This window comes from Micromesistius poutassou (assembly GCF_964030765.1).
Source record: "Micromesistius poutassou genome assembly, chromosome: 9".
Lineage (NCBI taxonomy): Eukaryota > Metazoa > Chordata > Actinopteri > Gadiformes > Gadidae > Micromesistius > Micromesistius poutassou.
This window is the reverse complement of record NC_140279.1, coordinates 10,244,398-10,256,897: the sequence shown is the minus strand read 5'-3', so window position 1 is coordinate 10,256,897 and position 12,500 is coordinate 10,244,398. Positions and strand designations below refer to the sequence as shown.

Here is a 12,500-nt window from a genome sequence, read left to right as displayed (position 1 = left end):
AATACTGAACGCTATGTTCAATGTTGAGTCAATGAGTATCAACAGACAGACAGACAGACACACAGAGTGAAGGACAGACAGACAGAGAGACAGGCAGACAGAGAGAAGGACAGAGAGACAGGCAGATAGACAGACAGACAGACACAGATAGAGAGAAGGACAGATAGAGGGGTGAGACAGCAGGGTGAGGTATGAGGGTGAGACAGCAGGGTGAGGGATGAGGGTGAGACAGCAGGGTGAGGTATGAGGGTAAGACAACAGGGTGACGAGGCAGGGTGAGACAGCAGGGTGAGGTATGAGGGTGAGACAGGTAGAAGCCATCAGTTGTTGAGGTTTGAGGCTCTGAACAGCCCACTAAACCTGCAGAACCTTTACATGCCATACTCTAGCATACCATCCAGGTTGTGTGTGTGTGTGTGTGTGTGTGTGTGTGTGTGTGTTAACAGTCATTGTAATTAACAGCAGTTCATCCTTAATAATTTCCTGTTTAATATGCACTTCATGCCCAAAAGTGGGTATCACACACACACACACACTCACACACACACACACACACACACACACACACACACACACACACACACACACACACACACACACACACACACACACACACACACACACACACACACACACACACACACAGCCAGACACCCCATGGTATCGTGTGAACAGTGAGGTAATCATTCTTTCATTATCCCGCTCCACTACCTCTCTAACCACCGTCCCCTGGGTACAGTTCCTCGCGCGGCCACAAGGGGGCAGTATGGGACCAGAAACACGACGCGCCCGAGGCCTCCTCACATCCGCTGCCACCGCGCCGAGGATTACTGAAAGTGTAAAATTAAATTGATGTTCTCCTCTATAAAAGCAATTCCCATGCCGGTGATCAGCAGCAGCGTGTGAGCCGTGTACACAGAGTGAATTTAGGATCCTCTTCATTATAATATATGGCTCTATACACGCTGTCACCTCCGTGTTATTGGCTGCTGTCTGCTTTTCACAGCCTCCAGGAGCCATACAACTCACATAGTTATTTGTTCCTTATTCTAATGCGCGGCTTGTTTTAGAAATAAAAAGTCAATTTATTTATTTTTAACGTAGGCCTATCGAGTCTCCGATTTGTGCAGACGATGCATTTCTCTCGGAGTTTGGTCAGCGGGGATTTGAACTCGTGTCTCTGGACTCCGGGAGCTGATTCTCACTGGATACTCTGTCGGGCAAAATATAAATAATGTTGTTTAAAAAAAAAGGTTGACATTTATTTTACAATTTCGTCGTCGGTGTAGCCCTTGCATTTCAGATTTCAGTTGAACAAATGTTTCAATTTCCCCCCTCGGATGAATTGCTTCAGATACACAACTCCTTTAGATCAGCGGCTCCGCGGGGGGCGGCGGGGATTTAATTGTATTTTTTTGAACAAATTATCGGAGTCACAAAAAGTCCTCCACACTTTGATGGGGAACGCAGGCGGACATGACCGCGAGGTCTGCTGAGCACAGAGTCAATTAGGATTATTTGTTAATTAAATAGAGACTACGGTAAAGTCAGAGCTCAGAGAGCAACATGGCATCTGCCAGAGAGAGAGGGGGGGGGAGAGCGAGAGTGTGTGAGAGAGAGAGAGAGAGAGAGAGAGAGAGGGGGGGGGAAGAGACGCTCATTAAGTCTCTCTCTCTCTCACTCTCTCTCCAGGGTCCGTCCACCTGCCTTCATCAGGTTTACATTAATAATGCATCGGTGAGTTCGGTAATACAACGCTACGTTACGTCCCCCCCCCCTCCGCCACAACACGGGCGGAAAAAATGTAATCTCTTCTGCGCTTCATCTCGGCTTGGTCTCATCTCGGCCCCCGGAAGAACACACACCCCGTATCCACACACGGCGAATGCCTCTCAATTCGTGGTTCACTTCACTTTGGAAACAATACAGTACCCAGATGAAAGTTGACCGTTTGCAGACCCAACCTGAGTGTTCATTCCTTTGCAATTTTACGGCGTACCGTTTCTATTTGGTCTTCTCCAGAGCCGAAACTGAGAGATGAGCAACGTGCGCTTCTCAGACGATGTGCTTTCCACCCGAAATTCCGCAGGTGACCATGAATTTTAATGCCGAGCGAGGAGAAGGCCGTTTTAGGAATAGATTGGCGAGATTTGCATCGGTTTAACACACACGTGTAATGAGATTTAAATGTGCCATGGCCTCACTCAAACCCGCCGCCGCGACAAAAGCAGAACCAGTTTCCAGGGATCACATCCTAGTTAAAATTCACTGAATAATTGTCTTTGTATTATAGCGGCGGCGTCGTGGTAGCGGCGCTATATCCAAACAGTCAACAGCGGAGCGAGCGGGCCGGCTTTTCAAAGCACGCCGCCGCCGCCTGCTAGTTGGTAAATAGGACTTATTATGTTCTAGTGTAACTCTCCTAATCCCGGCTCATGTTTCCATTTGCAGGCAAACACACGAGAGAGCGAATCAGAGTCATCCGACCGGCCGGGTAATGAACGACTGGGAGAGGCGTCACCGAGGTGTGCACGTGTGTGTGTGTGTGTGTGTGTGTGTGTGTGTGTGTGTGTGTGTGTGTGTGTGTGTGTGTGTGTGTGTGTGTGTGTGTGTGTGTGTGTGTGTGTGTGTGTGTGTGTGTGTGTGTGTGTGTGTGTGTGTGTGTGTGTGTGTGTGTGTGTGTGTGTGTGTGTGTGTGTGTGTGTGTGTGTGTGTGTGTGTGTGTGTGTGTGTGTGTGTGTGTGTGTGTGTGTGTGTGTGTGTGTGTGTGTGCACTTGCCTAACTATCCAACAGGGGACTTCGGTGTCGTAACACCTTCACCAACAGGGGACCTCCGAGCCAAGAGGGGACATTTTTCAGGTCCCCTCTTGGTCATGCCTTAAATCAAGCTAAAAACATGCCTAAAACATTTTGGTGCATTTTCTCAACTTTTGCCAAGAGGGGACCTGAAAGTGTGTGAGTGTTTAGTCCATACTCAGCAGCGCCTCTGCTGGCCAGAGCTGGGAGTTCAATGACCAATTCACACACGTCGCTTCAATCACACTCCTCTATTGTGTGAACGGCCTGCAGCCCCAGGAGGTCATTCAGACTGTAGAGGGCTGTTAAACAGCCTACTTAGTAAAGAAAACCAGTCTCTTGAAACATGATATTTTAGTGTATTTTTCTGACAAAATGTAAAGGCTCAGCTTTAAAAGTTAAGACAGGATAGACGATAAAGATAGTAATCTCAACTAATGTAATAATTAAATGTCAAACATGATTTGTTAGTGTTTTTAGAACAGTCAGTAGCAAGCTCCTATCTATTCATTTGTATCAATAAAGAATTATAAAAAACTAAAATACATTTTAAGGGTCTAGACCTTTGAAATTGTTCAATCCCCAAAATGTGCCTTAATTTACCATCTTACAATTAGTAATTTCCATACATTTTACAATGTCTATTTTTTAAAGAAATGCATTTTAATTGTTGATTTGCATTACAGAAAATGGTCCACACTTGTACTGTATGGAATGACAGGGGTCCACTGTTGGCTGATACATAATGACAGAAGTTCCCTCTTAGATAGCATAGAGTGACATTCACACTTTAAAATTTAAAACTGCAGGGAAAAGAAAACAAACACTAAGCTGTAATTAGTAGGAATATATTAGGAAGATAACAGTCAGTAGCAAGACCATATATTAATTTGTACCAATAAAAAATTATAATAAATAAGTCTGGTAAAAGAATGACACATTTAGGGTCTAGACCTTTAAAATTGATTTAGGGTCTAGACCTTTAAAATTGTTCAAACCCCAACATTTACCTTGATCTACCATCTTACAAATTAGTGAATTCCATTCATTTTACAATGTACTTCAGTCCCCAATCTATATTTTAAGAAATTAATTTAATTGTTGATTTGCCTTACACAAAAATGTCCACACTTGTATTGTATGGAATGACAGGGGTCCACTGTTGGCTGATACATAATGACAGAAGTCCCCTCTTAGATAGCATAGAGTGACATTCACACTCCAACATAGATGAGTAAGAAATAAATAAGTAAAATTGATAGTTCTTAAGAGATAACAATCTAAATATGATATATATATATATATATATAATGTTATTTTGTAAGTAAAGTTGCCACAACAATATTGTCATTGTGGCTTTTTGAGTGAGCTGTATTTACAGCTTATATCTCTATAAGTTATATATCTAAGGATAGCAACAACAGAACTTGCTATTTTGGATATTGCCAGAGAGTACTTTAGCGTGGTATATAGGATAGAGGCCCAGAAATCATAAGTTTGTTTGAGATACAATGGACAACTTAATAAGGTTTTTATTTTTTTCACAACTGCAAACTGCTTAGTCTATGGTTAAAGGAACACATTTTATCTGTTGATTTACATTACAGTAAGAAGTTCCACACTTTTTTGTATGTAATGACAGGGGTCCACTGTTGGCTATTACAAAATGACACAAGTCCCTTCTTAGATAGCGTGGAGCGACATTCACACTTCTGCTTTTATCAAAAGAGGAAATAACAAAAGTATATTGTAACGAAAAGATAGTAATCTCAACTAATGTAATAATTATTTGTCCAACATGATGTTAGTACGTTTTTGTAACAGAATCTTTAATGAGAAGCTTTAATGGATCGCTTAACAATTGTCGACTATGACACTGTATTAAATAAATAAATTAAAGGGCTACCCAGAAGGCAAGGGAGTAGTAAGTAGCATACTTTAGAATTTAAAAATGTAGGGAAAAGAAAACAGACACTAAGCTGTAATTAGGAATAGAACAGTCAGTAGCAAGATCATATCTATTAATTTGTACCAATAATAAATAAGTGTGCTAAAATAATTTTATACTTTTAGGGTCAAGACCTTTCAATTTGTTCAATCCCCAAAATGTACCTTGATTTACCATCTTACAATTAGTGATACCAATTTTATAATGTACTTCAGTCCCAAATCTGTATTTAAAGAAATGCACTTGAATTGTTGCATTGCAGAAAAATGTCCACACTTGTATTGTATGGAATGACAGGGGTCCACTGTTGGCTGATATATAATGACAGAAGTTCCCTCTTAGATAGCATAGAGTGACATTCACACTCACACTGGTGTGAAGAGTCCCTCTCCCAACCCCCACACACATACTTGCATACTTCTTACATACTTAGGTCCCCCCTGAAAATCCATTCAATCCCCCACCCCCACTGTCTCTATTCAAATTAATCACCTCACACTTTTCTACTGAAGCACTGATTCCTGAGCCTTTCAGATCATGCTGTTGGATGAGGATGTGATGACACATCTCATCATCACATAGGCTGATAGTGGATAATTTTGCTTTGTTGATCCTTGCTGTTGTTTGACTAATATTTAAAAAATTGGTCAAAATATGCTGATATCACATTTATGATTTAACATAGGCACAGGCAACATGGATCTTTTCACTGTAAAATAGCTATTCTAGAAAATCAATCAAAAGAACACTGTTCACAGATAAAATATACTATATGGTCGATTTTCATCATGCCGAGCTTGGAGTCAAGATTTTCAAATGCTGTCTTCCATCGAGATTGCTATAAAATGCACAAAAACTGTGAGAGAGTTTTTCTGATTGCATATGATTTCATATATCACAGGAGGAAGTAGAGGTTTTCTGAAACATGTATGGTATTAAATCAATAATTTTAAATATACAAAGTTCCCATGATATGTAATATATTAATCCTAAGTTTCTAACAATACCAAGTGTCAACTTTGACTGATAAGAATGGTAGATTGATCATCTAATTCACTAATCATACCTACCATCCCCTCACTCACAACTACTATGCTTTACAGTTTTTCACCAACATTCTGTATGCCTACTTTTTTCACAGTCTAATTTTATACTCAACAAATAAAGGCCACTCTACATTTTAGGTGTCAACAATACGTAAAAGTATTAACGGCAGTTTACAAAGCATATGTTTAATATTGTTAAGAATGAGAGAAGTCCTCATCACATACGGAAATTCCTGAGATAAATGATGGATAACAAAATGTGTAAATATAAATATACAAACATGTCTCCATTGACAGTTGGGGTGTCTATAATTTGAATTTTGTTCAATCTTGTTCAGATAATATAAGTATGATACAAGTTTAATAACTGTCACAACATACCAATTAGCCATCATGTTTATGTTTTGTTTTACTGTACAAGCCTCCTGGCTGTGATTTAGTGTACAAATATGAGAGTGGCAGTGATCTTCGAATCTAACCCCTGACAAGTAAGCAAATCTGTATTTTCACCAAAAGGTCAAACTACTCCTTTGAAATATTTTGTAATAGTTACACATATAATGTTATGGCCAGATTGTAAGAATACACCATTTTCTGGCTTATTAATTATAACCAAAGCAACTGAGTTTCTTTCATGAATTGTTTTTATCTTCATACTGATTTGAACAGAGAATCATGTATTTTAATCTCAGAACAGTATTTTTACAACATAGTTGAAGAAAATATTGAATTAATCGAGAAATACATGGTGAATGGTAAACATGTGGAACTTACCTCTCACTATAGCCTCAGCAATGTAGATAAAAGGTGAACTCAAATGTCCAGAATATATACACACACACACATATACATACATATACATATATATACATATATATATATATATATATATATATATATATATATATATATATATATATATATATATATATATATATATATATATCTTAGGATCAGACATGCCAGTTTTATTATAGATAATATCAAACTAGCTGATTTATTCACTTGAATTCTAATAAATAGCTGTGATCATAATAAAAGACTAATTTAACTATAGAGATACAGTAGGATTTTGTAACTATACAATTTTGTTTCACATTATATACCGTTTTTAGGGGGGGTGGGGGGGGGTCTAATTTTGAGATATGGAATGGATTTACATACTTTGTGCTGCTTAGTTCAGACTTGTGTTGGAGGAAAATAACCCTTTTTAAGGTATTTAAAAAAAATATATAAAGACATGAAAAATTACCAGTACATTGATGGGGTGAAATGCATATCTAAAGGAGCCTGATTGATTAAATAATCATTAATGTCTCTATGATAATTTCATAGTATGGCATTGTGCATGGTGTAGTAATGACTTAATTGCATTCATAGACACCTTTTTAGAAACAGTTGTATATTATTATATTATATTTTTTATGGTTTAGTTCATTATGTGGACATTAAGAAGTTGAGTGACCAGCAACCATGCCCTTCACAGATCCTAACTTGAGTGAGTTCAGCCTCTGAGAAGTGAACTTTAGAGCGGGGGAGGGGGGTATTTTAGCAGATGCTGTTGCTCTCTGCTCATCATTCTGTTTCAACCTGTGTCTGTCTAATCGTCTGCAGTGTGGGGGATGGTTACCTGGAGCTGACGATGGTCGTTAGGCCTTTCTATAGTGGGCACTCAGGGGCCTATGTTTGACTAACCCTAACCCCCAACCTGCAGTTGCAAGACATGTAAAGCTTAGATCCTCCTTGTCAAGTCTGTGGAACTGTACTGAACAGTCTTCTTCAAAAGATATTCCCTAATTTATATAGTATTTATTTAAGTAGGTGAGCTCATTGAGATCACATTCCCTTGATCACAAGAGACTAGGGTACAGCAGACAGAAAAACAGACATCACTAAACGAAACACTGCATACCTTTTTATTTAGAATAATATGCATTTTTAAATAAAGGGCGTCTTTCTTTGCATATATATAGTGATGATAAAAAAAAACAGACATCACTAAATATCATCACTATATATATGCAAAGAAAGACGCCCTTTATTTAAAAATGCATATTATTCTAAATAAAAAGGTATGCAGTGTTTCGTTTATTCAATTATTTCATTACTAAATTATTTGTCTAACAAGCCTATGTCTTAGATCAGAAAATCATTATGTCATTGTTTGTACCACTGATAAGGATTACCAGGATAACATTTTAAAATATTGATTGATACATTGTGGTAACTGCATGCTGCAAGTAAAAGTGGGAAGTTGACCTGTACTCTTTTCCAACCACTACCTTTGTTCAAAGTCAACCCTGTTGAATAAAGAGCTGAGCTAGGACTAAAGAAGAACTATGACTATAATACCTACAATTATTTTAAAAAAAATTGCTGCATGGGTTGTGTGCCTTCCACTTTATGCAAACTCTCACATCAAATTCTGAGATTCCGCAATTTTTGACAGCCTTGAAATGGTTTCACCTCTTTATTCACCAGTATGTGTTCATCATTACTTGATCAATTGTGTGATAATCAGAAAGAAAACCACAAATTAAGGTTAAGTATGAGTATTGCAGTATACATTTACATTTCTGTACTTTGAACCACAACCAGCACTGCTTCTGACATTGTAGGTTTTGCTAAGCTTTTGTCTCTGGAAGCATCATTGCATGTGTCCATTCCATTTAAATTTATTTTTAGTTTTCTTTTTTTAATGGGAGATGGTAAAGAATTACAGCAGAGCATAGTAGAAGAAATCTATACGGTAGTTTAACAGTGGCCTTTTGGGTTTAAATCAATCTTCTAGCTGACTTAACTCTTGCATTGTTGACAATCTGATGAATCTTTATTTGTCATTATTTTTAAATAGTTGTTTCCAGGCAGCATTTCTACTTGCAAACAATTGAATATCCTCTTAAGGATCTGGGACAAAATGTTCATATCCCTCTGCAGAGAGATATAGCAGGAAACATCTCTGACACTGAAACTGACAAAACACTAAACAATTATTTCTTTCTTGTCAAGCTTTGTCACATGACGTATTGATGAGGATAACATTTTTTCCACACTTTATGAATAGATCCATGCAGGAGTGTGAGTGTCGCCCTATACCATTTAACAGGGGACTTGTGTCATGTTGTACAATCCAAGTGGGGACCATCTTTTAGAGCACAAAGTCTGTCTGTTCTTTGAATGTGAACTTATGTATGGGACAGTTTTTTCTAAATGATATTTTTCCACAATAACATGACTTCAGTTTTAACTACCACAATTTATCACTGTTCAATCAATCAACAAACACTGTTCCCTGCACTTGAACAGCCTTAAAGCTATCATCTGTCTTTTTGATGGAGTTACTTAAGGCATATGTCAGAACCTGCACAATAGTATACAGACCTTCAAAGAAAGGTTAATGTATAGAATTTTGTTTTTTAACGTTGTGCTGTTAAACAGAAAAGATGGTTCCCACTTGGATTGTACAGGATGACAGAAGTCCCCTCTTTGCCTGTACAAAAGGACACTGGTCCCCTGTTAAATGGTATGGCGCGACACTCCAGCATTTATGTATTCATTAGGTAAGAAAAAAATAGTTTACTGCTTCCTCTATAGTAGAAAATAAATCATTTTCCATAGAGCCTTTAGACAGCTCTTCCATAGTTCATAAGAGACATTTGGTCATAAGAAAAAATACTTATATATAACAGGGCTAACTAGGGCTGTCAATCAATTAAAAATATTTAATTGTGATTAATCTCATGATTGTCCATAGTTAACTTGCAAATTGCTCATTAATCGCACATTTAACTGTTCTAAATATATCTTAAAAGATGATTATTGGTTATTGATGAGGATTACATTTAGTCTTTTCCACACTTCGTGAATAGATCCATGCAGGAGTGTGAGTGTCGCCCCATACCATTTAACAGGGGACTTGTGTCATGTTGTACAATCCAAGTGGGGACCATCTTTTATATTTTAGAGCACAAAGTTTGTCTGTTCTTTGAATGTGAACTTATGTAAGGGACAGTTTTTCCACAATAACATGACTTCAGTTTTAACTACCACAATTGATCACGGTTCAATCAATCAACAAACACTGTTCCCTGCACTTGAACAGCCTTAAAGCTATCATGTCTTTTGATGGAGTTGCCTACAGCATATCTCAGAACCTGCACAATAGTATACAGACCTTCAAAGAAAGTTTAATGTGTAGATTTTTTTATTACTTTGTGCTGTTAAACAGAAAAGATGGTTCCCATTTGGATTGTACAGGATGACAGAAGTCCCCTCTTAGCCTGTACAAAATGACACTGGTCCCCTGTTAAATGGTATGGAGCGACACTTACACTCCAGCATTTATGTATTCATTAGGTTAGAAAAAAATAGTTTACTGCTTCCTCTATAGTAAAAAATAATTCATAGAGCCTTTAGACATTTCATGAGGGAAATTTTGTCATGAGCAAAAATACTAACTAGGGCTATCAATCAATTAAAATATTTAATCGTGATTAATCGCATGATTGTCCATAGTAAACTCGCAAATTAATCGCAAAACACATTTTTTAACTGTTCTAAATATATCTTGAAATGATGTTTTTCAATTGTGGGATCTGTGATTTACATAAATAGATTATTTTTTCTCTTCAAGATAGATTCCAGAGCATTTATTTTTATACACAATTAAATTCACTAGAAGGTCCCCTCTTGTACTGTTAAGACTGACAGAAGCAACAGTTGCGGTTGGCAAACACTCATTGAGTGAAACAATAGGCCCAGACAGCTCCCCTGCTGCAGTGAATGGAGTCCCCTCTTAGATATGTAAATATCGCTTAAGGATTCAAGTCCCCTCTTGGCAACTTCTTTAAAAAAATAAAAAACAACAATTTGAAGTTATATTATGACAAAAGTACTTAAAACTAAACTCTGTATTATGTTTTTGTATTTTTAAAATGACCAGAAATAGAGGTCCACACTTGGTTGATGAAAACCGATAGTCCCCTGTTGGTAAAGTAAACGTGTATGTGTGTGTGTGTGTGTGTGTGTGTGTGTGTGTAGTTCCAGTGCAACGAGGCGGTGTTCGAGGCGGTGGAGCACCAGGAGCTGGACTTGGTGCAGCTGCTGCTGACCCAGTACAGCTTGGAGGAGCTGGACCTCAACACCCCAAACAGTGAGGGTCTGCTGCCCCTGGACATCGCCATCATGACCAACAACGCCCCCATGGCCAGGCTGCTCCTTCGCGCCGGGGCCAAAGAGAGCCCCCACTGTGAGTCGCCGTGCACTACTTTGCATTAACCTGTTCCCAGGCGCCTCCTCTCCCCACAGGAGGAGAACACGGAACAGGGGGGTTCCGTTGGCCAGAGAGAGGGGGCGGGACTTCCCAGCATGATTTCCGTTTGGGTTACAGAGGTTTTGCTGCGAGAGGTGAGAGAGGGAGGGGCTACTGATAGAAGGACTTTAAAAAATATATATATATATATATAAACAAAGGATTTAGAATTTTTTTTTGGATAATCCATATATAAATGTGTTTATAAAACGGGTGGCTTAAATCAAGCGATCTGATTGGTTCCCAACGGTTGTATATTGAGCGTATACACACAGCTATGACGCCCGTTCAGTTTACAGAGTTCAGTATCACTCCGCGCCTAACTTGAACTGTTGTTTATTTATATATAAAACCAATAGCATAGTTCACTGAAGCCTAAAAATATGTTGATTGATGGAGAGGGTGGAAATGTTGTAAAGCAATAGGCACACGGTGAGTGAACTCGATAGTAGGCTAAATTGCCGGCAAACCAAGCTACCGTCTCTAGCCTAGCCTTCTCTCTGAAGGACGCTACAGTGTGTTGCATAGCAACCGCCGTACACTTTGCAGGCAGCCAGGAGGGACTACTTTTTTGTATTCGTTAAAAAAAAATGCTTTTCCGACTTTCTCGCTTTTTCAAAATTGAGGGTGTCTATGACTTTCATTTCGCCATACTTACGTAACCATTTTATAAAAGCAATATATCACTTCAATCAGTGAAATGGACAACGCCCCTTAACTGTGGTATAATGAGAACATACCACAGCCTGTCGTGATCTATTGCTTAAATATACTATAAAATAAATAAATAAAAATGTAAAACTTTAAAAGATTTAGCATTTTCCCTTGTTACTACTATATATATATATATATATATATATATATATATATATATATATATAATGAAACAGTGCACATTAATAAACATGAGAATGTCAATGTGCCATAATTAGCCAAAATAGCTATTATGCATCTGTTGTCCATGGGCCGATGTTGAGAGGCCAGATGCACCAAAAAGAACTATACACACAAGAACTCAAAGAACTATACATATATCTTAGTACAAACAAATGGACATAAAACACGTAAAACACATATTAAAAGTATAAAAAACAAATGGAAAACAAAATTAACAAAATTAACCAACCAATATAAAATGAAAGAAAGAAAAGAAAATATATAACATACATAAAACGTTATGTATTATAAAATAAATAAATACAAATATAAAAAAGGATTTTGCCTTGTTTACTCGAAGTGCTTCAACGTCCCAGTAGCTAATCTCAAATTGTTCTCGTACTGAATCAGCATTCTCAAGCACATGAGTGGACCAATTGGAACAGGACAAAGTGTTTTTCAGCTGAAGTGATTCGATTGGTGGAAGGGGTCATGTGACGTGAGTGATGTGGGTCCTTTGTT

The 12,500-nt window shown here is 38.0% G+C and overlaps 1 protein-coding gene across 1 annotated transcript in view; it reads left to right on the top strand.

The window, feature by feature from the left end:
- Positions 1-12,500, top strand: part of LOC311353688 (ankyrin repeat and fibronectin type-III domain-containing protein 1-like) — a gene marked incomplete at both ends in the record, with an annotated part of 39,480 nt that overhangs the window by 7,202 nt on the left and 19,778 nt on the right. The window contains one exon of the mRNA XM_084473581.1: positions 10,832-11,039. Within this exon, the coding sequence (XP_084329707.1) occupies positions 10,832-11,039 (208 nt within the window). The remainder of the gene's footprint in view (positions 1-10,831; positions 11,040-12,500) is intronic.